The following is a 26,049-nucleotide window of genomic DNA, read 5'->3' as shown; positions in this document are numbered from 1 at the left end:
CTGCAAATTAAATGTTTGCGAAAAGCGACCGGTTGAACCTTTTTAACGTTATTTTGGCTTCAAACCACCGTTTTTTTAGTTTTTTATCCAGATGTAAATTCGATGTTGGACCGACTTGATGCAAAATCAACAGAAATCACAAGTTTAATTACTAATTTCTATCCCTACGTATATGGCTCTCACCCTGATGATTTGGACGATTGTGATTTGTTTGGAGATCATTACGGAATGGCAGTAGGTTTAACAAAGCGAAGTTTATCCAACTTTTATGTAATTCTATGGTTTAAAAATTAACATAGTGTGTTATGGTAGATCTACTTTGAAACATATCAAAATTGTTATTCATACGAATATGAAGCAAATTGTCCAATTGGTTACATTGATTATGGTTTAAATTTCGGGTAAGCCAGATAATTTTTATATTTTCTGTTCTTAAGTGTTAAGTTACTATTCAACTTTAAAGATGTGATGTTGGCAACATGATGCGATCCAGTCGAACAATGCATCCATTCTTTGCCTTGATTACTATAGGAAACTTTGATCACTGCTTCGACTATTTCCACATTCGGGTGAGTGAATATTGAAACAAAACTTAGTTTTTAAATATTTTGCATTTTTGATATTTTTAGGTAACGACAAACCGACCAAATACAGATTCAATAGTTCCACACAAAGGAAATCACACTCTCAACAACTTCTTTTTACATTATGAAGCACAATGTAGAAATGGGACCACATCTGCCAGCTTGTGTGATGTTTGGTTTTACGTCATTAATACTGAGGTACGTTGGGTTCGTGTTAGCAAAATTTTTGTAAAACTTAAATAGGTTTGACGAATTATCTCTTATTTAACTCAAAAGACCTTCTTTTCAAAATGCATTACTCCTTGTTCAAACGATCATTACGTCAGATCAACTTGAAAAAAATCAACTATTGCAATAAAAGTTTTGCTGTTTAACTCGTAGAGTTGGAAATCCTCCGAAATGCCCTCAATACAATTATTCAACAGAACATATTCAACATTCTATTATTTTGGATGGAATATTCGTGAAGCTGTATCAAACACACTTTTTGGTTACACTATGTTTTCAAGGTAAACTGGTGTTTACTGCCTGGGCAATTTTGACATACTCTTACATATATCGGATTTTTTTACTGCTCGACATGTCACCATATTTGCGTTCGTAGCTATTGCAGAACCGTACATTTCCTGCCTTTATTGCGGGCTTAGCAGTTTATTCAATTTTTTATTTCAGGCACGGACTGCTTTTATGATGATGACGTACTTTCAGTACCAGTTCAATTTTCCATCGGAAACGATTCAGTGGTTAACTCGATGCTGCCACCAAGTGTAAAACCTCTACCGACAGGTTTTGTTCAGTTTCGTGCTTATAGCAGACATGGGAGCGTCTACGCAATGTGTCCTGCTGTTAAGTAAGTGCAACTATCAAATAAATACCTTTATAATACTAATATCAATTCGAAAGCAATTGTTGATAAGAATAATGTATTTCCGAGTCAAAACAGTTCATTGTAGAAGGCAACTGATTGATAAACATCTGTTGAACCAAACGTTGTAAAACTGACCGTGTCTATACGATATCATGATTTGTTATGTTTGTCGTACGAAAAGTGACAACAACTTCTTATAAAAATCTTTTGCAATGATAGTGAAACTCTTTCTCTAACAAGACCCACAAACAGTGTTTCCAAAAAATTACAAAGTTATTTCCAATTTGAGACCTTCGTGATATTTCAAACACAGCTATATAAGTTATATGTTTGTATTAGCTATTTCTTATTCAGAATCAACGATTGGCGAAGTGAATTTGTGTGTATTGGAGGAATGAACAATCCAGAATATCCCAACTTTGATGACTGCAATGATTTTGCAAGTAAATTATATATATTTTTGTTTTTACACTTTTTGGTTTCAAAATGTTTTTGTAATCAACGCAGATTGGGACGGTTTGCCGACAACCTCGTTGAACGAAACGACTCCAGTTGATTATGCTCATTCGCAGAGAGATTTGCGTTCAACATTTATGATATTTTATCGATAAATTTTATGGAAATCGTATATCAAAACAAAAACAAAGTTGTAACAAATAGGGCTAGATGTGTTTGATAAATTTAATCCAAACTGATTATTCATCAATTCGCCATGATTGCCCTTTTAAACGGCTTTTGTATACAAACGCAATCGTTTAAAAATTTACGTTGTTGTTATGGTGTAGGGGAAAGTAGGGCAAAGCGGGACTCGAGGCAAAGAGGGACAAGGGATTATTTTCGCACATATTGTCGTTAGCGCCCCCTAACCGTTTTCATGCAAAGTCGGCCATCTTGTCCAGCAGTTGTTGGAAAAGTATGAAGAACTGGTTTACTTTCGTCCAGTTATGAAAGAAATACTCCTTTAGCTTAATTCACTATAAGAAAAGGTTTCAGAAATCATCTAAGTTAGCCTACGCGTGCATCAAAGTTGAACTTGGTTATGTTCCATCAGATACACTAGAACAGTGGTCTTCAACCTTTTTTATAGGCGACCCCAATTTAAGGAAAAATGAAATCAGAATTTACATGCGACCCCATTTTTTGGCACTGAGAAAAATGTTTTAAGTAATGCTATAACGAAAGAACAAGTACACAAACTATACGTAATTACAAACAAATATGGCGATACAAAAGTATTCCGAAAAAAGTTTTTTCATGTAAAAGATAATGGAGTTTCATTTAAAACATAAACCAAATTTTAGGAACACAAACTTGTTAAGTTGTTCAACATTTTGTTTTCACTGTTAGTGAGATGGTTGCGCCTGTATACTGTCCACAAGTTTTTTAAGCCGCGGCTTGACTTTGCACAAGCTTAACCGCATGTCATGCTCTTCCAATCGATTACGATGTCTCGTTTTTAAAATACTCATGGCGTTAAATCCTGCTTCACACAGCCATGTGGTTGAAAACGGGATTAGAAGTTGAATAACAAAATTTGACATAGTCGGGTAAGTTGAGTGGATTGACACCCAAAAGTAAATATTTGCGGAGACCTTTGGGTATTTTACTTTAAAGATGTTAAAAGAAATGCGGTTTGATGCATCAGCTGTCATTTCTGTAAATTCTTCCGCAACACGGAGAGGCAGTTTAGGCAAATCTACGATAGAAAAAGGATCTATTATCCAGTCATGTTCTTTGGACGGCGTCAGAATGTTGCCAAAGTAGTGCTCAAACTTTTTACTAAGCTGCTGAAGGTGTCCAAGTATGGTATCTTGGATAGCCACATCTCTGTCGACAATGTATTGCTGTAGTTCTGGAAACATGTCAAACTCATTTCGCTTTACATAACTTTGCCACAGGATCAGCTTTTTGTAGAAAGCGGTAATTTTTGCAATATAATCAAGAATTGTAAAGCCAGAACCTTGCATGGATTGATTCAAACAGTTCAGCGAATCAAATATGTCGGCTAAGTAAGCTACGTTTGCAATGAACTTTTCCAGGCCAAACTTTTCAGACAAAGCCAAATGCTCCTGTTTTTGGAGAAAAATAACAATTTTTTTCGCAGTTCATAAATCCGCTCGAGTATGTGACTACGTGACAGCCAACGCACTTCTGTGAGCAATAGTAATCCCGTGTGATCAGCACCCATTTCATCACAAAAACAAGAAAACAAACGCTGGTTGAGTGGCCTTGCTTTAATGTAATTGACACATTTTGTCACCGAATTCAAAGTATCATGCAGTTCCTCTGATAAATTTTGGGCGGCAAGTGGTTGCATGTGCAAAAAACAGTGCGTCCATTCTGCGAATGGTGCTTTGTCCTGAACCCTTTTTACAACCCCCGAATTGATGCCAGTACATGCTGCCGCACCATCGGTACATATTCCAGCACATTTTTTCCCAGGATATACAACGATCGTGGAAGAAATCGTCAAGACTTTTGAATATATCTTCACCTCTAGTATGCAATTGCAATGATTTGCAAAACAAAAGCTCTTCTAATACTTCTCCTTCGTTGATATATCGAACAAATACAGGAAGCTGAGGCAGGTCGGCAACATCAGTAGACTCGTCTAATTGAACTGCATACCATGGAGAAACATTTACTTGAGTTACAATTTGGTCAAGAACGTCATTGGACATGTCTTCAATCCTACGTTTTACTGTTGCAGCTAATAATGAAATTGAATCCAATTTTTTGCTCTCCTTTTCTCCAATCATAATTTTCACAACTTCCTTCATTGCCGGCATTAGCAATTTTTCTCCAATTGTGTGGGCTTTCTTTTGCTTTGCAATGTGATAAGAGGCGACATATGAAGAATAAACAGCAGATTTGTTTACAGCAGTGAATGCTTTCATCACGCCTACTTGTGATGCAAGGGATTGCAATTTACGTTCAAAAAACTCGGTTGGTTTGTTCACGGTTTGTTCGTCTGGATGGTTTTTTTCTAAATGACGTGTAAGTTTATTTTTCTTCATCGATTCTTCTGCCAAAACTTTATGGCAGATTACACACTTTGGTTTGCCATAAAATTCAGTAAAACCAAGGTTTAAAAAGGCCTCGTCATATGATCTTTTTCTTGTGATTTTTGAGGCCATGGTAGTATAATGCTAAGCTTTACGTACAGGCTACAAATTACTGGTACTATCCTGCAAAGCGAACTTTAAATAGCGTGAAATATCTGCACACTACACCACCATAAATAACTATTCACTAGTTCTGGTCCCACCTTAAGTAATACAAAGATATAGTGTTGAGTCATAATACACGTTGTCCAAACCCATTGTTACGCGATAAATCCATGTAAAGCCATTTTGTGTTTTTCCACTACCACGATTTAATTGCAACAGGAGGTAGCAGGCTTTACCACAAAACAGGAGCAAAAGTTGCAAACTAAAAGAACATATACTATTAGTTTTACTTTCAGTAATTAATTTTGAAATGAAATAAATTAATTCGGTGACTTATAGCGACCCCAGAAAAAGTTTAGGCGACCCATAGGTTGACGACCACTGCACTAGAACATGGTGATCAAACATTGAAAAAGTTGTTTTGCTAAACTCTTGTTTAGTTTTTCAAATACGGTAATTTCGGAGGCTGTACGTTGGGGGCAAATCGGGACAGAGAGATGGGGGCAAAGCGGGACAGAGAGATGGGGGCAAAGCGGGACATTGTCCTAGCCTGCGCTTAGCCTAGCCTGAGCTTAAAATTCAGCCTAGCCTGAGCTTAACATTCAGCCTAGCCTGAGCTTAACTTAGGTGCCTTAACTAATTTGTTCATAGGCATAGGTTACTCAGTACCATACTGGTATTTACCTTAGAGTACATACAGCTGAGTAAAGATAGCTCGGTTTGTCAAAGTTACACTATCATGGTTAGAAATTATAAACGTAAAACTGCAATTGCTCAGTACTCGAAGCAAGACTTAGAGCAAGGTTTGGATGACATCCGTTCCAAAAAATTATCTTTTAGAAAAGCTGCTGAAACATACAAAATTTCCAAAAGCACTCTTGAAAGACATTTTAATGAAAAAGTTTCAAGACCAGACCAAATTAAGCTGGGGTCGTTTGTGCCTGCTTTACCATTAAATATGGAAAAAGAGCTTGCAGAACATGTATTGCAAATGCAAAAGATGTTTTTTGGTTTGTCGACTGACATACTCTGTAAACTTGCTTATGAGCTTGCCAAAGCAAACAACATCACAGTGCCTTTTAATGACAGTAAAAAGAAAGCTGGAAAAGACTGGCTGGGAAATTTTTTGATGAGAAATCCAAACATAAGTCTCCACCAGCCCGATGCAACCAGCTTGTCAAGGGCAACTGGATTTAACAAAGTCCAAGTGTCTGCATTTTTTGATAAACTGGAGCAGGTGCTCATGGTACACAAGATCCCACAAAGTCGAATTTACAACGTCGATGAAACCGGAGTCTCTTCTGTCCAAAAACCCAAAAAAATTTTGTCACAAAAAGGAAGCAAGCAAGTTTTTATCATAAGTGCGGAGCGTGGCAAGACTATCACAATGATAGATTAAATGAATGCTGTTGGCCACTACATTCCTCCCATTTTTATTTTCCCATGGAAACGAATGGTTGACACCCTGATAAGAGGTGCTCCTGAAGGTTCAGAAGGATTTTGTTCATCATCAGGCTGGGTTGATTCTGACATTTTCCACAAGTGGTTAATTCACTTCAAATCTCATTCCAACTCATCTGCTGAAAACAAGGTTTTGCTTATACTGGATAATCACAGCAGCCACTTATCTCTACCTGGAATTGAATTTGCTCGAAAACATGGAATCATCATGCTGTCAATCCCTCCACATAGTTCGCATAAACTTCAACCTCTGGACAAGACATTTTTTGGCCCTCTGAAAATATTTTACAATCAAGAAGTTAGCAAATGGCTGGTCAATCACCCAGGAAAACGTGTTAGTGACTTTGATGTTGCTGAGTTGGCAGGCAAAGCTTATGTGCGTGCAGCCACGATGGAAAAAGCGTCCAATGGATTTCGATTTTGTGGGATCTCACCATATAATCCAGATGTTTTTTGTGACAGTGACTTCGCTCCTTCAACTGTCACAGAGATCATTGCTGGAACAACCTCTGATGCTGCATCTCTATCAGTTGTGTTGTCGTGAAACTGAAGCACCAAACTTAGAAAGTCCTTCAGTTAACGAAGTGCCAAGTGTTCCAGAAATAAGCAATGATATGTTACCAATTGTGATAGAAAGTGCTGCACTAAACCCAGTCAGTACTTCAATTAGTGACCCTGTTGTGGCTAACGCAAATGCAGAAGCATCCACTTCTGGTGACCTTTTTGAAACGGCCACAGCCGAACTTTTTCAACCGGCGGTTGATGATCAGCCTTGCTGCAGTTCTTTGATGCAATCATTGGCAACGCCACGAAAAGTTTCTGTGCAAGACATATCGCCATTGCCTCATGCTAAACTCTCCTGTCGTAAAAGAAAAGCCAAAAGATCAGAAATTTTAACATCATCACCATTTAAGAACAGTTTAGTGGCAGCTGGAAGCAAACCAAAACCAAAAAGCAAACAAAATCCAAAGTCCAAGAATCCAACAAAGACCAGCCAAAAGAAACTGTATGCGAAGAAAGTTTATAGGTGCATTTTTTGCCTTGAATTGTACCAGCAACCACTGACTGAGGACTGGATTGAATGTAGTGTGTGCAAATACTGGTGCCATGATAAATGTTCTAGTTACAGTGGCAAAGGAAAATTTGTGTGTGATTTTTGTTAAATGCTCCTTGAAAAGTTAGAAGTTATTTTCTACCGGTCTTAAAATTGTCACTGTTCTGTTCTACCGGTACAGGTTTATATTTTTTGTGATTTTTAGTTGTCAAATAAAACTTCATTCCAATGTTATTTCTGTAGTGAGAAAATGTTTTGATATGTTTAGAGACCTTGTTTTGTGCCAGCTGTTTAATATAAATCTCAGTTTTCGATGCATTGTATCAAAAAGACTAATTTCTAGGCAAGTAGACATGTTGTCTTGTAATAAGTCAAATGCCACCAGTTAAGCTTAAGAAGCGTGTTGAATAAAAATAGAAATCTAAAGCTTTAGTACAAGTAAAATGTGACAAAATGGGAAAGGTGACAATGTCCCTAATTGCCCCGACTGCGGGGCAAAGGGAGACAAATAACAAAAATATGAAATTTGAAATAATTTCACTTCCGGTCAAAACTTAAAAGCCATTTTTCGTCTATGACTTTATTAATGTAAAATCAACCAGTTAAAATAAAAAAACTAAAAAAATGTTACAAATAAGTTAATTATGGTCGTTTATCTGTTAACGTCCCTCATTGCCCTGCTTTCCCCTAACTTCTTGCATCATTATTTTGCAATATAAGTTTTGCTTTACATTTCAGACTAAAACTGTTAAATTTTGCTAAAGGTGTCACATGACTTACCGCTTCGGTATATCTCTTGTTTTTAATCGGTAAATAAAGTATGATCCAATCAGAATATTTATAATGAGGTACGTCATCGATGATCTAAACTACGTTTAACAGGTAACGATTTAACATTCGTTTAAAATTTAAGCATCGAGTTGCCGCAGAAGCGGTTTTATTATGCAATGTTTTGGTAACACACGCAATGCCTCTTACTGCTTGAAACACTGACATTTTGAGACCATGCTCCTCTGAGGGTGACTTTTTAAATTAAACGATTAATCTTTCAGGTGAGTTGAGGTGGCAAAGTGTCTGTTCATTGTCCGAATATGTGCTTTTGGTTACAATATCAGTCTCCAGGAAACTGAACAACTGGGCGAAGTCTAAATCAGTTGCCAATCAAAATACACCGCAAAATTTAAACACAATGTAAATAAAATTAACTACAAAGACAAACAATTATTAAGGGAATAGAAATAATACAAACACATCTTTTATGTTATCAAAACCACAATGCGGCGAGAGAGAACCATAACGCGGTACAGCAACTTGTGCAAGGGCCTGTTTGAAAAGCATTAGGCCATTTCAGTAAACTTACATATTTGAACAAACATGCGGTTGGCGATAATGTACGTGTTTCATGATAACGAAGTCAGCTTATCGGACGTTCAAACAATAAGAATTTGACCTATGCTACTTTCTGTTTAGGCTAGCGCACATTAGTTGATGTTGGTGGCTGATACGACGTGTTACAGTCAATGCAGTAAATCCATTTTGTAGTCGATTACACTGAAATGTGCAATGTAATCAACTGTTAAGACAAAAAATGCGTTGGGGATTTGTTGTATGTTTGTGAATGCAAGTAGTTGTATCGAATTATCAGACTCCAGGGTCGGTGTGTTCTTGCAATTAACTGGGGTTAAACGAAAACTTATAGTAACATAGTACAAAAAGCATGTCGGAGAAAAAGCGATGAGGCTGTTGACTAGCCGTCGTACTCTGCAAACCCAACGTAAACACATAAAAAAAGTCTTTTCCTGTCCAAAATGTAATAAAAAATTCAGTGTTTTAGGATATAAGAATAAAACTTTGTGTATGTTCTACGAGTTTAAGTATGCCTCGTACTTATGCAAATAGTGATGCAAGGGTTTACGAAAGCATTGACTTTGAAGGACAACTTCGGCAAACAACGATCAATACAAGAAAACCAGGTAAATAATTGGTTAATCTGCTCTGTTGAGCTCCGAAAGAAATGGTCATATTTTTTTGTTTTAAAGCAACAATATTGCAATCAACGTACCAATAACGTTCATTTTTCAACTCAGATTCTTCTGCAACTGTGTATGAAGAAAACATTGAACGAGAGAATCCAACAGTTGATAAGTGCTTTCGCTTTTCTGGACCCGTAAAAAGAAGTAGTTGCAATTTGCTAAGAAGCAAACATATATGTTTGTGTCATTTTGCAAGTTCACATCATAACTGCAGTAAAGAAGTCTACTTCAAAACAAGTCTAGTAGTTTTAAATTAGATGCTAGACTATAGCATTGCATTTACTAATATGCAGATATTGTTGAAAATCTATCTCTCAAAAAGTCTTCGAAAGTCCAAAGGTTGTCGGTGGTGATTATATTCTTGGTGTGTGTGCTTATAATCCTGGCTACTTTGGGACTAGTTCTCGGAATTCTTAATTTTACAAAAGATCAGGTTAGTAAATTGAAACAGACTGATCTAATCTCATGTTGCTTTTTAAACCTTAACACTTACCACGTTTACAGAACGTTAATGAAGAAATGTCACCAAGTAAGTTGAACAAAAGAAATTCTTTTTCAATTTCTTTTGAGTTTTCCTTACGGGTTCTAAAAGCTATCATACTTGATAGATTAACTACATTATTGGCTTTTGCTGCTATACAACTAAGTTAGTATTTTTTTTCGAGCTAAGATTTGGCCGTTATTATGTTACTTTTTGGAAAACATTAAAGAGTCTCAAAAATACAATTAATATCGGATAGGGTAATAAGCTTTTATAACACAAAATATTAACCAAACCATGCATATGCACATGAAGTTTAAAATTCATATTATGTTTTAATAAGGTTTATGATGAAAGAGATATGTTTCCCACAAATCTTTAATGGCAAGCACAGTCACTGTGACATAGCTATTTTATTTACGCAGTACCGAAGACAACTGAACAAACAAAGTTAAACACGACGGTATCCGTCGTAACAAAACCACCACTTGGTACTTTCCCTAATCCTGCCCGTTCATGTATGGAACTGAGAGACGCTGGTTATCAAGATGGAATCTACGTCATACAACCTTCACTTACACCGTTCGAGGTACTTGATCTAACTGAGTAGACGTCTACATGATGTTTTCTTTATGCACAACTCCCTTGCAGTTATGTTTTTGATTAAATTATTCTTTACTAAATCAGTGTGTACTGTAACCAATTGAGCTGTTTTTGTTTTGTTGTTCAGCAAATCTATTTGAAGGTGACAAAATGACTGTATGGGTAGAACATTTAGTTTTTTAATTTCAAAGTTTGTGGCTGTAAACTTCTTGTTGAATTAGGTTTACTGTGACAGACATATCGGCCATGATACACCATATACATTCACATTGTACACATTCCTAAAACACATTGTACACGAACTTTAATTGATGTATTTTGAGGGCTTTAGATTGATTGGTAAAAAAAACAAGTTTCGTATTGCGAATATTATGAACATTGGTTGGATGAACTGTCTGCAAAAACCGTATGTAAATAACTTCCGGCCTCCATCGCTTTTAGGACTTAACAAATGTGTACCATTGCTTTGTGAAGCCGAAAGCCAAACTCGATAACAACCCAACAAGCACTTGATTGCGACGTCGACCGCTTATGGTTCAAAAATGTGACTCTGTCACGTGTGTTTGGTTGTTTGTCACATTGGCTACAGCGAGATATATTGTGCTCTAGTTTGAAGTTACACGAATATCGCGCAAAAATGAATACACGTATTGGTTTTTATTCAAGTACTGGACGAAACATGCTGATTTTACCAGCGCTAGTGGACCGTGTCCGATTAGTGGTTTTATAACTGACGCTTGTAATCGGACACGCTGGAAAAGGAAATTGTTGCACAGCTGACTGTCGCATTGCGAAGCCAGATGAAGTCGGTTAGCTCAACACTTCAGTCGAGAATTAGACTGTAGTTAATCGCATAAGCGTTTGTTCAGTTTCAAAGACATGTTTGGTTCTGTAAACGTTGTAATGTGTCAACGAGTTTGTTTTGGAAGAGCAATTCCAGAAACGTCAACCAAAGTTTTGATTCTTTATTGGTATACAATACAATCTATATTAAGATAACTTCGCAGAATTATAAATACTTTGGTCTACACATGGGATTGCATACGTTAACATAAAATACGCTTTTAGCGGGACCGTTCACTAAATTTGACGTGGATGTGACGGTCGCTTATTTTGCCCAGATCACGTTTTGTGAAAATTAATCTCAACAATGATACAAGTTTCCTTTAGTTTAGACTTATTGGAAATAGCATATTAATATTTGTTACTGGCTGCATCTGACATATTATTGAGTTCTATCTGGTTTGACCCAGTTTGAGACCAGTATAAGTAATGCGTAATCGGACACGCTGGAGAAGGAAATTGTTACTCAGCTGACTGCCACATTGCGAAACCAGTTTATGCCGGTTAGCTTAAAACTTCACTTGAAAATTATATTGCAGAAAGTCAATCGCATTAATGTTTGTTGTATTTATTTGAATCTCATTACACCAGGGTAGCATTGGGCTGTATATTTTAGCCTAGCATACAAGTTGTTCAAATTTGTAGTATGGCGTGAATATAACTTTGCTTCTACGTTCTGGTACCTAGAAAGTTTGTGAAACTAAGTGTGTCAACCCATTTTAAACATAATGTTTCATTGTGTGAAACTGATAAACAACAAGGCAAACGTCTTGTTTCAGCTTATAACATAGCACTCGTAAGTCAAATATAATATTTCTTTATAATATTTGAACAACTAAATTGAGGAGATGAAATCCCAGGATAGTGATGTTTTTGATCAGCGGTTTATTGAACGTGGAAATGTAAAACGACATAAGCTGACACCCAGCATTATGAAACTTCATCGATGTGATGTTTGTGAAAAAAAATTTGTCGAAAGGGGAAGTTCAAAAACGCATATGTCGACTCACACTCACGAGAAACCACATCGATGTGATGTCTGTGAAAAAAGTGTTGCCCAACGTGGAAATTTGAAAACACACATGTTCACCAATACTAAAGAGAAAACACATCGATGTAATGTTTGTGAAAAAAGATTTGCTCACTGTGGAAATTTGAAAAAGCACAAGTTGGCTCACACTAAAGAGAAACCTCATCGATGTGATGTTTGTGAAAAATGTTTTGCCCATTGTGGAACTTTGAAAACACACATGTTGACCCATACTAAAGAGAGAACACATCGATGTAATGTGTGTGAAAAAAGATTTGCTCGTGGCGCAGATTTGAAAACACACGTGTTGACCCATACTAAAGAGAAACCTCATCGATGTGATGTTTGTGAAAAAAAGTTTGGTCGCATGGGATTATTAAAAATACACATGATGACCCACACCAAAGAGAAACCACATCGATGTCATGTGTGTGAAAAAAAATTCAGTGTCATTTCCAATTTAAAAACACACTTGTTGATCCACAGTAAAGAGAAACCACATCGATGTGATGTTTGTGATAAACGATTTACCCAACGTGGAAATTTGAAAACTCACATGTTGACACATACTAAAGAGAAAACACATCGATGTAATGTTTGTGAAAAAAGATTTGCTCACAGTGGAAATTTGAAGTCACACATGTTGACTCACACTAAAGAGAAACCTCATCGATGTGATGTTTGTGAAAAATGTTTTGCCCATTGTGGAAATTTGAAAACACACATGTTGACCCATACTAAAGAGAGAACACATCGATGTAATGTGTGTGAAAAAAGATTTGCTCGTGGCGGAGATTTGAAAACACACATGTTGACACATACTAAAGAGAAACCTCATCGATGTGATGTTTGTGAAAAAAAGTTTAGTGTCATTTCCAATTTAAAAACACACTTGTTGACCCACAGTAAAGAGAAACCACATCGATGTGATGTTTGTGATAAACGATTTACCCAAAGTGGAAGTTTGAAAACACACATATTGACCCACATTAAAGAGAAGCTTCATCGTTGTGATGTTTGTGTAAAATGGTTTGCTCGTGGTAGCGATTTGAAGTCACACAAGTTGACCCACACTAAACAGAAACCACATTGATGTGGTGTTTGTGAAAAAACTTCAGTGTCATTTCCAATTTGTAAACACACTTGTTGACCCACGGTAAAGAGAAACCTCATCGATGTGCTGTTTGTGACGATTTACCCAAAGTGGGAATTTGAAAACCCACATGTTTATTCACACAAAACGAAACCTCATCGATGCGATGTTTGTAAAAAGCCATTCAATGTCATTTAAGGTAGAAAATACACTTGTTGACTCAACACAAAAAGTAGCTTTACCAGTGTGACGTTCGTTAAAATGTTTACTCAGGGTGAAATTAAACAGAGATGAAATAAAACGCACGCGGAAAGGTTGCAAGCGGAGGTTTGCCGAGGCACGGGGCGACCTCTATATTAGTGGTTCTTAACCTTTTTACAACGGCCGAACCCCTACGATATTCTTCAGCCTTTCGTCGAACCCCAAAGTTACATCCTAGGTTTTTAACCCATTTTGTTTGGTGGGTCATAATTAGTTTTTGTTGAAACATAGTGACAACAGTTACTGTTTGTCATTTTGTTAAATTCTGTCATAATAATACAAGTAATTTGTTTCATGATTGCTTGACATCCAGGAATTTGCGTTTTTTTACCAAAATGAAGCATTGTATTTTTGACATCTGTACACAAACATGAAACATCCTTTGGGACCGAGAAAAAGTGGCATAATAGCGAGGATTGTTTTTAAACATAGCATTGTGACGTGACAATGTACTGTAATGCCACGTTGTATTGTACGATTATAATTTATTACAGCTAACAGTATAATTTACAAAAAACCGGATAGATCGTGCCTAGAACTAACAAGTTCTGTTAGTTTTGCCGTGACACAAGCACAGAACGGCGTTTACATAACTGCAAAGCGCAAAACCTCTTAACATGACCACGTTTGTTTATTCAACGATTTGTTTTTCGTGTTTTCTCTGTTTTATCATGAGCTCAAACGGAAAGTTCGCATAGTAAATATATTTTCTATTGAATTTCCTTGGTGACGATCAAACATGGTATAGCAGCGAGTGTGGCATAATAGCAAGGTGGCATAGTATCAAAGTTTGACTGTAATATGTTTTTGCTGCCACCTAAATTTCGTTGTGTTTCTGCTTACGAACAAGGCGAACAATGCTCTTTGTTATGTCAAAAAACCTTAGTGCATGGGTGCACAACTATTTTGCTAGGACGGCCGCATTGTAGATTCTTATTTCACCAACTGCCGTAATTTACCTTCATATTTTTTGTTTTGAAATACTTGGTTTATATCATGTATTTACCATCTAATAGCGCTCAAAAAGCCCAGATTAATTCTAGCTCGGTGCACAGGTTGAGCTGCACAGCGAAGAGATCAGTCTTGAGTGTTTATGATGTCATAATTTATATTATGATGCTTGTAGTACCTGTTTTGTCGCATTGTTGGCTTACAATAGGCGAACAAAAATTCTAACACATATGGTTATTAGGCTGGTAATACTCTTTTCAGTACCACAGAAATATTTAGAGCAGTTTAAAACACACCTGACCAAGTTTAACCTTCCAGTGTTTCGATATTTGGCAAACACACACTGCCGTTTTTAGCGACTATAGGCGCTGAAGTTTGACAAAAACGAGTATTTGTATTGTACTTCAAAAAGACCTCCGTCGAACCCCTGATTCGGCGTTGCCAAACCCCTGGGTTTCGATCGATTGTCCCTTCGCCACAGCGGTCGATAAACCGGCCCAGTGCCTAACGGACTTTGGAAAACTGTCCCAACAAAGGGAAGATGCAATTCGGCTAGAGCTCTTGTTCGGGTAAAGTGTTTCTTGCTGAGGAATCGTTGCACACACTTGTCGATAAAATGGGACGGGTAACCGCTCCGAAAGACCTGTTTGATTTTCTTGAACTGTCAATTTCAATTATCCTGTACGAACTGACAATTTTGTAGCCGCGTTGTAAAAGGCCAACACAAGGTTGCATTTGAAATGCGTCGGTGTAAAGCTTTAACCACTTGCTGCAAAGCCCTGTGTTTGTTGCTTTACGATAAGTGGATGTTGAAATTTCATTGACTGTTTTGCTTATGGAAACGTCTAATAACGAGATGGAGTTATTCCGTTCCTGCTGTTTTCAGAACTTGATGCCGTTTTGCCTCTTACAAAGGATTTAAATGCCAATTGCCTATTAAACCATGCTAAACAAGTATATGTCCTGACAAAAGTGTTTCATTGTGCAAGATACATGTGAAAACCATGTTATATTTAATATCGAAAATAGACCTGACGTCATAAAGATGTTGTCTATTTTTTCCTCTGGTTTAGCATTTTTTTAACAAGATATGTGTTGAACAGTAATGTTTCGTATTGTCAACTAGGTAAAAAGGTGTAATAATACCATTTTATATTTAACCGTATTACAGCAATGCTGTTTGTTTCCTTGCCACTGTGATTAGTTGTTTGCTTGCTCGTATAAAACGCGGCCCACTCTTTTCCACTTGACCAGCTCAACACGCATGAGACGAAAAAAAATTAGTATTCCAATAAGCACACGCATAGTTATTAATACATTATTGCACAAACAACAGAACTTAGAGACTTCTTGGAACCATCTAATAAGATTCAACGACTAAGTGGCAGTGTAACCGAATTTCAGAAAAAGTAAACAATACATTCATTAAATTGTCGGTCAAAACAGCAACAATTAGATTTACAATGACAGTAGAACATTAAAACGGCAAAAAGTTTTTATAAACCGCAAGGTTAAGCGATAGTTTGATTGAATTATTATATTAGTCTGGTACGTTTTGTTGCTGGTAGTGTAAGCAAATAGTTAGGCAGTTTTGATTAGCAACTTGTTTACATGTTAATTATGTGTTAAGATGTACACCAGCGTTTTGTGTCACAAGTGCACTGTACAATTTGTGTGGTACATAAACTAAAAACAACAAGATTTTGAACCATCCAGCAGCTCCTGCAAAACATGTTGTTCGAATTGTTGTATCGATTAATAGGCGGGGGTTGTTTCTTTGCTTCCCACAGTAGACGTAACAACCTTTAAATAACACCCCACTGTTTGTTGGTTGTCGATGACAGAATGCGTTTAAATAAAGATTGCCGTGGGCAAACACAATAGTTTGCGTGTACGTAATTATACCACACAGGCCTTCTATATAAGCAGTGTTTAGTTAAACATCTCCAGGAATGTTGCTATTTTGAATACAACCATTGCCATTCCAGTTTTTGGTTATGAGCGTTAGATAGCATTTTTCTACTGGACGAAAGGAAGGTTTTCAATGCGCCCTACATACAAATGTTACAATTGAGGTAATGCGAGACTATAGAAACATCTTTTATACGCAAGATCCGTCGGGTAAAGATTGTATATGGACCCAACAAAGCAACTTTTTTATGTTCGCAACTGTTAACATACGGTGATAAGGTATCATGTTCGTACGCTTTGCAGATTTTAATGGAAGTTTAAAAATGGCTAAAGCTTCTGCAAATAATGATACTGGTGCATACGAAACTATGGAGGTTAAAGGACAGCAAGTTGCTCATAATACGAATCCAAGTGGGTTTATCAAACATGAGCAAAAATGTTGCTGTAACAATACTTGTTACATGCTGAAGTTGACTAAATCATCAATATAAATCAAAAGATTTGTCGAAAGGATTTGGTATAATGTGTGCAGTAACTAAACATTAGTTTAATAGCTTTTATCCTTTGGCAATACTTTAATGTAAAGGAATGCCGGTTTGACCAGCAATATTACCTCATCACATTTTTGAAACCGCAAATTTAACCGCAATTTTATAGAAGATAAACGATTTGAAACTATAACCTGTACCTACCTTTATCTTTGATTTAATCAACCAGGAAATCATGAGACATTTCGTAATGTGTACGAAGAATCTTCAGCATATTTTCAAAAAGAAAGTAACAACAGAGACCAAACAACAAGCAGAGCAATGCACAATTATGGTAAGTTGTTTTACTCTACTCCATTTTCTCTGTTAAGCAACTGATTTTTTTTAACAAAAATATTTTTGGGGTTTCTGCTTCCTTTTTTGCATAAAGATTTATGCATCTCGTTTCAACTGATTATCAGAATAACATTTTTTATTATTTTGTAAATCACACAGAAACTGTAACGACACAACCAAATGGTTTGCGAAAATCCTCAACACACCAAAAGTTATCGCACGCGGTTATAATATTGGCGTGTGCTGTTGTAATCCTGGCTGCTTTGAGTCTAGTTTTCGGGATACTCATTTTTACAACAAACCAGGTGTTTGAAAATTCTTGAAATAGTGTAATCAACTGATTGTTTAATCCTTTTTTATTACTACCTTATGTTTTGTTGTTTCAGAAAATAAATGAAAATACTTCTCAAAGTAAGTAAAGTAACATGTTTTAATTTTCGGGGTAATCTATGAACGTTAACAAAGGCCTTTAACTTCTTCGGTCACCATATGTCTGAAAAGATAATTTAGATTTGTGGACAAAATTATGCGATTCAAATACCAAGTTGAGATTACACAATGCTTAACTAATTAAAAGAATCAAACTACAATAAAACCTGTACGATAAAGTGTCTAAAAGGTTGTTTCAGTGACAAACATTCCCTTTAAAAATTGTCCTACACATATGTAAATTGATTCTAATATTATTTTTGAGCAGCACAGCAGACAAATACAAATTTAACGTTGAACACAATTGATTCCGCAACAAAACCACCGCTTGGTACATTCCTTAATCCAGCTCTTTCATGTGTTGAACTGAGAGACGCTGGGTTTCAAGATGGAATCTACGTTATACAACCTTCCCTAATTCCTTTTCAGGTAAACTGTGATTTTTTTGAATATGTACCCAAAGCAGTATGTCAAATTTGTTTTTCATTTTCGCACCAGTAGTTTAACATGCTGCAATAAATATGAGTTATTCGGCCGATTTCTGCGGTGTTATGCAATGTTAAAATTAAGAAGAAAAATGCGCGATCTGACTCCAAAAATAAAAAACTCTTAATGACACCTGACTGATAACAACTAAAGCGGTTTAATAAACAAAACGAATATAACTACAACAAACGTAAGTGCATAACGTTGGCGATAACTTCGTTTAGCCTCTGGTAAGTAAGTAAGTTCAAATAAGTAATTTAGAAGTAAGTACTTAGATTAGCAAACGCAAATATGTAGTCAAGCGACAACGTGGTATCGTAACCCGGGGCAAAGGTAGTGTCGCTCCAAAACAAAAGAAATAACTACTGCGAAAGAAAGGCGGCTACAAGAAGCAGTTTTACGATTGCGCAAGTGCTAGTGCGTGTGGTTTAAGAAAACGCAACATCTAAGGCCGCTAGACTATAAAAAGCAAAACTGCTTTGACGTGTCTGATGTTCCGCTAAAATGAAAATAAACTAAACTATGAAATATACACTGCTAAAAATACATTCAAATTATGTTCTCTACCTTTCTTCCAACTAAATTTAGTTGTAGCGTTATTAAAAATATGCTCAGAAAAAAGTGAAACGTTTCGCAATGTAAGGATAGAAGCACATATTTTGTGTTTCTTCTGCAAATCCACTTTACATTTTTACAACAGCAGTAAGCGGGAAGAAATACTTTCTTACGTTGTTTAGGTTTACTGTGACATGATAGCTGCTGGTGGTGGATGGATTCTTGCTGCTACCATCAATGATAATAATTTCACTTTACAAGAATCTTATAGTGATTTGTGGTTTCTTACAACAAAAAAGACTACTCAAGCTTCAATAGGTAAACTATATTTTTTAACCTTTTTTTAATTCCTACAAAGCTAAAAGGTAATATTTCTTTAAAATTTTAGACTACCAAAATTGGATGAACACAAACACATTTGGAACATTTGCTACTTGCACAAGATCAGATTTCAAAAGTCAAGCATATTTTGAATATCAGGCAAATAGTCTATAAAGTAAATAAATGTTTAAATACAACAAGACAATTTTGTAGGGCAAAGATATTATGTTACGTCATGTCCCAAACCAAACACCACTAAAAGCCAGCAGAAAACAGAGTTTTCTGCAATATCAAACGGAAAACAGATTTATGGAAAATTACGGAGGAAATTTGCATAAAATTTACAATTATCATTATCCACTGAAGCAAGCGAATGGTACGGATAACGTTTTTTTAATTAGAGTTCAAAAAATCATTCACATTACTAAAACATGTGTCGTAGTTCCTTTGTTTGTCATTCAAGGTTTTTATTCAAACGTAAACTCGATGTTGGATCGACTTAAGGAGAAATCTACAGAAATTACAAATTTAATTTCTGATTTCTATTTTTACGACTATGGTTCTGTTGCTTATTATCTGGATGATAATAAATTGTATGGTAACAATTTCGGAATGAGAGTAAGTAACTTTATTAACATGTTTTGTTTAAGAATAATAATAAATCTTGTTCAGATCAGCTTTCAAACACGTCAAGCATGTTATCCATATACATATCAAGCATTTTATCCACATACATATCAAACAAACTGTCCAGGTGGCGTTTTAAATTTCGGATTGGATTATAGGTTGGTTTAAGATATCTTTTCTAATATATTTTACAATATTTTTTGTTAATCCTTGTGAACAATGTAGATGTGACCTAGGCAACATAATGAGTTTAAGCCGAAAAATGCATCCCTTCTTTGCCTTGTTTGCTGTGGGAAACTTTGATCACTGCTTCTTCTCTTTTTCCCTCGATGTACGTAAATACAGCGTCAAATTATTGCCCTGTGTTAAAATAACAAGAATTTGATGTGTGCAGGTGTTTGCTTTTAGACCAAATGCTGACTTAAAAGTTATGTACAAAGGAAATCACACGCTTAACAACTTCTTTTTACATTACGAAACACAATGTAGAAATGGTTCGTCATTGTCCAGCTTGTGCGATGTTTGGTTTTACGTCATTAATATTGAGGTTCGTTGCATTGAATACCTTCTGACACAAGCAGGCATTTGTTTACCATTTGGTTTGCCAAACAATTGAAAATCATTTTTACGCCATTTTAGAAAGTCTCAAAACCAATCAGACTGTTTTACACTGCTTTGGTTAAAATACAGTTTACCAGCAAACTCTTCATTCAAAGGCACTAAAAGCGCCTGGTAATCAAAGTCAATCATCAATAATGAAAGACAACAATTCCAACACGTCACACATCAACATAAAATCATAACTAGAATCAGCCCTAAAGCGTCTATGCAGACCAGCGATCACGGTGCACTTATATATACACAGTACACAAGGCCCAAGCACGCATAGACGTTTTAGGGATGATCATCTGGCGATCACCTACAATGAAGCTGGCATGCTGTACAATTGTACCACAATTGTAAACGATCTTTTGCTGTTTGTCATGTAGAATTCGAAATCATCCCAAATTCCAAGTGTAAGTTTGTACTCATACACGCCTTCAACATATTATTATTTTGGATGGAGTATCCATAAAGCCGTGTCCAACACAGTATTCGGTTACACAATGATTTCAAGGTAACTTGTCGCTCACGATTTTTTGTGAAGTAAATTGAAATTGCTGTTTTACCCTTTGTAGTTGATCATCCTCATATTGATTTTACTTTGTAGGAAAACTAGTGATTTAATACCTGAAACAGAGATCAACGCATTCACCTTCAAAATATTGGAAACTATTTCTGAAACGCAACTTTGTAAGCAAAACTTTTTAAAAAAACCAAATACCAACAGTTTAATCACAAACATTACTGCCAAGGTAGTGGTGTATATAGAATACATCGTTCAGACTTTTCGACAATCTCTGTTGTCATCATCGGTGCATGTTTTTGCACCACTACCTTGGCAGTAATGTTTGTGATTAAACTACTTTTCAAGTCCGTGTATAGTGTTCCCAAATACCAATACGTCACAATAAACTTGATGATTTACAAAATTTTGCGCCGTTGTTTCAGGTCCAAATTGCTTTTATGGTGATGACGTACTTTCAGTGCCAGTTCAATTTTCTATCGGAAACGATTCAGTAGTTAACTCGATGCTGCCACCAAGTGTAAAACCTCTACCGACCGGTTTTGTTCAGTTTCGTGCTTATGGAAGAACTGGGAGCGTCTACGCAATGTGTCCTGCTGTAAAGTAAGTACAGTCTACTTAGCAAACAAATTCTTTGTGATTATAAAATGTAAATCAAGCCTATAATTATCCGATAAAAAGACTTTCGTTTAAATCAGTACAACCTGGCACATAGTTGCGCTTTAATTGGCAATGCCTCACAAAGCACAGCCACAACTTTTATGTCTTGTAAGTTTGAAAGTTAAACTTTGTCGAAAAACCGCTGTATTTGTCAATAAACCATTTCACTTCATGCTCAAACAAACGTTTTGCAGCTGCCACGATTAATGTTAAAAACCGAACCGAACGTTTGCAGGTTTACATGGCGTTTTCGTTTGCAGGTTTACACATGTTTTACTCAATGTAGTTACTTGGTGTGAATTCAGGGGCGGCAGTATAAATGTTCGATTTTTAACATTAATTCCATGCGTCTTTATTATTGTTTTATGTATGCTTTAATAATTTATACTTATGTGGTTGCCTTTTGATACGGAAGATGCCACAAAGGCGAAAGAGTTTTATCTTAAAATCATAAAATTAAATGAAGGGATTTTAATAAATTTGAATCACCAAGAATAAGGTTCATGGTAGTATTCTTTCACCGAGCAACGAGCTGGGAGATTCTAGCCTAAATTTTTTATATATTGTATTGCTCTATGTTTTAACACTGTTTTGCTTTCTATCGAAGCGCAACTTTTCCGAAGTTTATACTTAATCTTGTGCCGTAACTTCGTCTAATAATCGCAACGTTATTATGTATAAAAGCTGTTTCTTATTTAGAGTAAACGATTGGAGAAGTGAATTTGTGTGCATTGGAGGAATGAACAATCCAGATTTTTCCCACTGTAATGACTGCAATGACTTTACAAGTAATTTTTTGTCATTCACCTTAACATTCCTCTGTGTAAAATTATAACTTAAAAATAGATTGGAACGGATTGCCAAAAACCGTGTTGAACGAAACGACTCCAGTTGATTATGCTCATTCTTTGAGGGATTTGAATTCAACAATTATGATATTCTACCGTTAAATCTCATTGGAATCTACGTAGAGTTTGCAATAATGCAACGAACAAATGTGCGACAAAAAATTGTAATAATAAATTGACTTCTGTACGCATAAGTATAATTATTTTTCAAATCTATTTTTGTGTGGTTAATGAGTTGTTTCAATTTAAAAACTTTTTGGACATGTTAATTAATTATGCTTTAATTATTCTTGTTGTTGATTAACGGATTTATACAATTCAAACAACGAAGTGTTCATGAAAAAAAAAAACGTCTCGGCCATGATACACTTAGTACATTCATATCGCATTCTTTCCCGGGAGCTTTAATTTATTTGATTTACGTAACCTATAGGTTGATATAAATGTGTTTTGTTTACTAATATACGTTGATTCGATGCACTATTTGCAAAAACCGAATGCATGTAAATAGTTTTGTGTCTTCCTACGCTGTAAATATTAATTAAATGTATACTGTTAGTATTCATACCCGAAAACTAATCTCGGTAATAAATTTGCAAGAAGCGACGTGCCGATACGTCTGTTCAAAAGGTATTTTGTTGTTTGTCACACTGACCACAGCAAGATATGTTGCTTCAAGTTGGAGTCACACAAATATCGGGCAAAATAAATACTTAAGTTTTTATTAAAGCACTGCATAAAGCCCTTTGATTTTACCAGCGCCAGTGGCCTGTGTCCGATTAGTGGAGTTATAAATGACGCTTGTTATACGACACGCTGAAGAAGGAAATTGTCGCACAGCTGACTGCCGCATTGCGAAGCCAGTTGAAGTCGGTTAGCTCTACACAGTCAGGAAATTAGACTATAGTTCATCGCATAAGCGTTTGTTCTGTTTGAAAGGCTTATGTTTGGTCCTGTAAACGTTGTAATGTGACAACAAGTTTGGTAAAAGTTCAGAAATGTCAACCAAAGTTTCGATTGTTAATTGGGATGCATTGCAATTTATTTTATGTTAACATTCAGACTTCGCAGCATTATGAATACTATGCTATGCACAAGGAATGCATGTTTTTTTCTGCATGTGTTAACATGAAAACAGTTCGGCCTGGCCCGTAACTAAATTTGATGTGGATGTGACAGTCGCTCATTTTGCCCAAATAACGTTTAAGACCCACCACAAAGCTTTTTTGTGTTGACTTATTGGAATTTGTTTGCTATAATTAGTTGTCGGTTAAAGACGATATTTCATTGAGCTGTAATAGGAAACAATTTTAAATGTGCCAGGGTCAGTGAACTCTTTCCTATGAGTTGGTGTGGCACAGTTTCGAACTAAATACGCTTGTAATCGGACACGCATGAAAAGGAAACTGTTGCACAGCCGACTGCCGCATTGCGAAGCCACTCAGCTCAACACTTTAGTTGAGAATTAGGATCTAGTTAATCGCAAAAGTGTTTGACCTGTTTAAAAAGCTTAATTTGATTCTGTAAACGTTGCAATGTGCAAACGGGTTTGTATTGGCTAAGAAAGCCTAGAAATGTCAACCAAAGTTTCGATTGTTTATTGGTATACAATTTATTTTGTGTTAACATTCAGACTTCGCAACAATATGAATACATTGTTCTACACACGGAGTAAAGGTTTTTTTAGGCATGTGGTAAAATAAAAACGCTTTTAGTCTGACCGTTTACTAAATTGGATGTGGGTGTGACACTGGCTTCTTTTGCCAAGATCAAGTTTTGTGAAAGTTAGTGACCCACCATTTTAACAACATTATTAACTTTCTTTCGTTTTGACTTATTGGAATTTCCACACTTCATTTTGTTACTTGTTGAGTTTGACATCTTATTAATTTCTAGTCAAACCTTTTTGATTTTGCCTCAGTTGGTTTGGCCCAGTTTCGGACCAATATTAGTAAGGCGTAATCTGACACGCAGGAAAAGGGAATTGTTCCACAGCTGCTTGCCACATCGCGAAGCAAGTTGATGTCGTTTAGCTCAAATGTCGGTTTCAAATTATGGTTTGCAGATAAAGTTCATCTTATTAACGTTTATTCTATTTGTGAGGGCGATGCTTAGTTTAGAAAACACTATGCGCCGCAGAGTCTCTTATATCTGCGAATTTGTTAAAACAAAGTTCAAATATTGACATTCAACAGAGGTTAGTTGCTTTTACTTAGTATGTTTCCTGAGTGTTTCGTATTTCGGTCATTATAGTAGGATAGAAGTGTGCAGTATATTTTAGCTTTGCACCCATATTTCTTGGAAAATTATGGTGTGAATATATCTTTGATTCTACGTTCTGGTTCGTAGTAAGTTTGTTCTGTTAAATTGTGTCAAACAATTCAAAACAAAAGTGAAAATATTAACAGGGCATAACCAAGTACTCGTAAGTCAAATAAAAACATTTCTTTACAATATCTGAACAACTAAATTGACGAGATGATATATCAGGATTTTGACTTCGAGCAAAGTGATGATTTTGAACAGGGGTTTATTGAACGTGGAAATGTAAAACGAAATATATTGACACCCAGCATTAAGAAACTTCACCGATGTGATGTTTGTGAAAAAACCTTTGTTCGTGTTGATGGTTTGAAAAGACACATGTTGACTCACACCACAGAGAAATGTCATCTATGTGATATTTGTGAAAAAGGGTTTGGTCGTATGGACAGTTTCAAAACGCACATGTTGACTCACATTAAAGAGAAACCTAATCGTTGTGATGTTTGTGAAAAATGGTTTGCTCGTGGTGAAGATTTGAAAAGACACATGTTGACTCACACCAAAGAGAAACCTCATCGATGCGATGTTTGTGAAAAAAGATTTGCTCGTGGTGGATACTTGAAAACACACATGTTGACCCACACCAAAGAGAAACCTCATCGATGTGATACTTGTGAAAAAAAGTTCACTGCTAGTAGTGAATTAACAAAACACATGTTGATTCACACCAATAACAAACCACATCGATGTGTTGTTTGTGAAAAAAGTTTCAGTGTCATTTCAAATCTGAAAACACACATGTTGATTCACACTAAAGAGAAACCACATCGATGTTATGTTTGTGAAAAGAGTTTCCGTTTCATTTCAAATTTGAAAACACACATGTTGACTCACACTAAAGAAAAACCACATCGATGTGATACTTGTGATAAAAGATTTACCCAAAGTGGACAGTTGAAACGACATATGTTGACCCACACAAAAGAAAAAACTACATCGATGTGATACTTATTGTGATAAAAGATTTTTCCAGAGTGGAAGTTTAAATACCCATACGTTGATTCACACTAAAAAGAATAAAAACACTTCGATGTGATACTTGTGAAAAAAAGTTCACCCAAAGTGGTAGTTTGAATACCCATATGTTGATTGACAATAAAAAGAAACCTCGTCGATGCGATGTTGGTGATAGAACGTTCACCCGGTTTGGAAATTTCAAAATACACATGTTGTCTCACACTAAAACGTAACTTGTTATGTTCATTAAAAGGTTTACTTGGGCTGAAAATTGAATTTGTATGAATCTTGAAACAACAACAAACTCGTTCTGTTCAGAATTTGTTACACGTTGGGTGAGCAGGCAGCAGTCATTTAAAGTATTCCATACATATGTGAATTTTACATGGTAAGTTATGATACTGATTAGATGGTTATGAACAGATTATATGTGTTGAGTACTTAATAGTTTAATCAAAACAGCTCTAGTTTTTCACTGAACTTTGGTAAAATGTTCAAACAGACAAACCTGTAAATTACTTTAAATACCTTCCACTCTACTTAGAACA

At 35.9% G+C, this 26,049-nt stretch overlaps 6 protein-coding genes across 6 annotated transcripts; 5 read left to right on the top strand and 1 right to left on the bottom strand.

Annotated features, from left to right (window-relative positions):
* Positions 1-3,725: 3,725 nt before the first annotated feature.
* Positions 3,726-4,589, bottom strand: LOC145219421 (zinc finger BED domain-containing protein 5-like). The gene has a single exon (XM_080086788.1). It carries the CDS (start codon positions 4,587-4,589, stop codon positions 3,726-3,728), a length of 864 nt encoding a protein of 287 aa, XP_079942914.1.
* A 772-nt stretch (positions 4,590-5,361) lies between these two features.
* On the top strand, positions 5,362-6,021 carry LOC145219420 (uncharacterized). Its single transcript, XM_080086787.1, has one exon. The coding sequence runs from the start codon at positions 5,362-5,364 to the stop codon at positions 6,019-6,021; it is 660 nt and encodes a 219-aa protein (XP_079942913.1).
* Positions 6,022-6,627, top strand: LOC145219419 (uncharacterized). The gene has a single exon (XM_080086786.1). It carries the CDS (start codon positions 6,022-6,024, stop codon positions 6,625-6,627), a length of 606 nt encoding a protein of 201 aa, XP_079942912.1.
* Positions 6,628-9,013: 2,386 nt separating this feature from the next.
* On the top strand, positions 9,014-10,914 carry LOC145219418 (uncharacterized). Its single transcript, XM_080086784.1, has 5 exons — positions 9,014-9,110; positions 9,225-9,314; positions 9,464-9,603; positions 9,675-9,699; positions 10,077-10,914. Exons 1-5 carry the CDS (start codon positions 9,014-9,016, stop codon positions 10,259-10,261), a joined length of 537 nt encoding a protein of 178 aa, XP_079942910.1. The 3' UTR covers positions 10,262-10,914.
* Positions 10,915-11,925: 1,011 nt separating this feature from the next.
* Positions 11,926-13,403, top strand: LOC145218807 (uncharacterized). The gene has a single exon (XM_080086213.1). It carries the CDS (start codon positions 11,946-11,948, stop codon positions 13,218-13,220), a length of 1,275 nt encoding a protein of 424 aa, XP_079942339.1. The 5' UTR covers positions 11,926-11,945; the 3' UTR covers positions 13,221-13,403.
* Positions 13,404-24,584: 11,181 nt separating this feature from the next.
* Positions 24,585-25,760, top strand: LOC145218806 (uncharacterized). Its single transcript, XM_080086212.1, has one exon. The coding sequence runs from the start codon at positions 24,698-24,700 to the stop codon at positions 25,487-25,489; it is 792 nt and encodes a 263-aa protein (XP_079942338.1). The 5' UTR covers positions 24,585-24,697; the 3' UTR covers positions 25,490-25,760.
* Positions 25,761-26,049: the final 289 nt, after the last annotated feature.

The sequence above is a fragment of the Phallusia mammillata genome, chromosome 3 (assembly GCF_965637545.1).
Source record: "Phallusia mammillata chromosome 3, kaPhaMamm4.hap1.1, whole genome shotgun sequence".
In the NCBI taxonomy this organism is placed as follows: domain Eukaryota; kingdom Metazoa; phylum Chordata; class Ascidiacea; order Phlebobranchia; family Ascidiidae; genus Phallusia; species Phallusia mammillata.
Note: the sequence above shows the minus strand (reverse complement) of the source record. Positions and strands in the feature narration are given on the sequence as shown.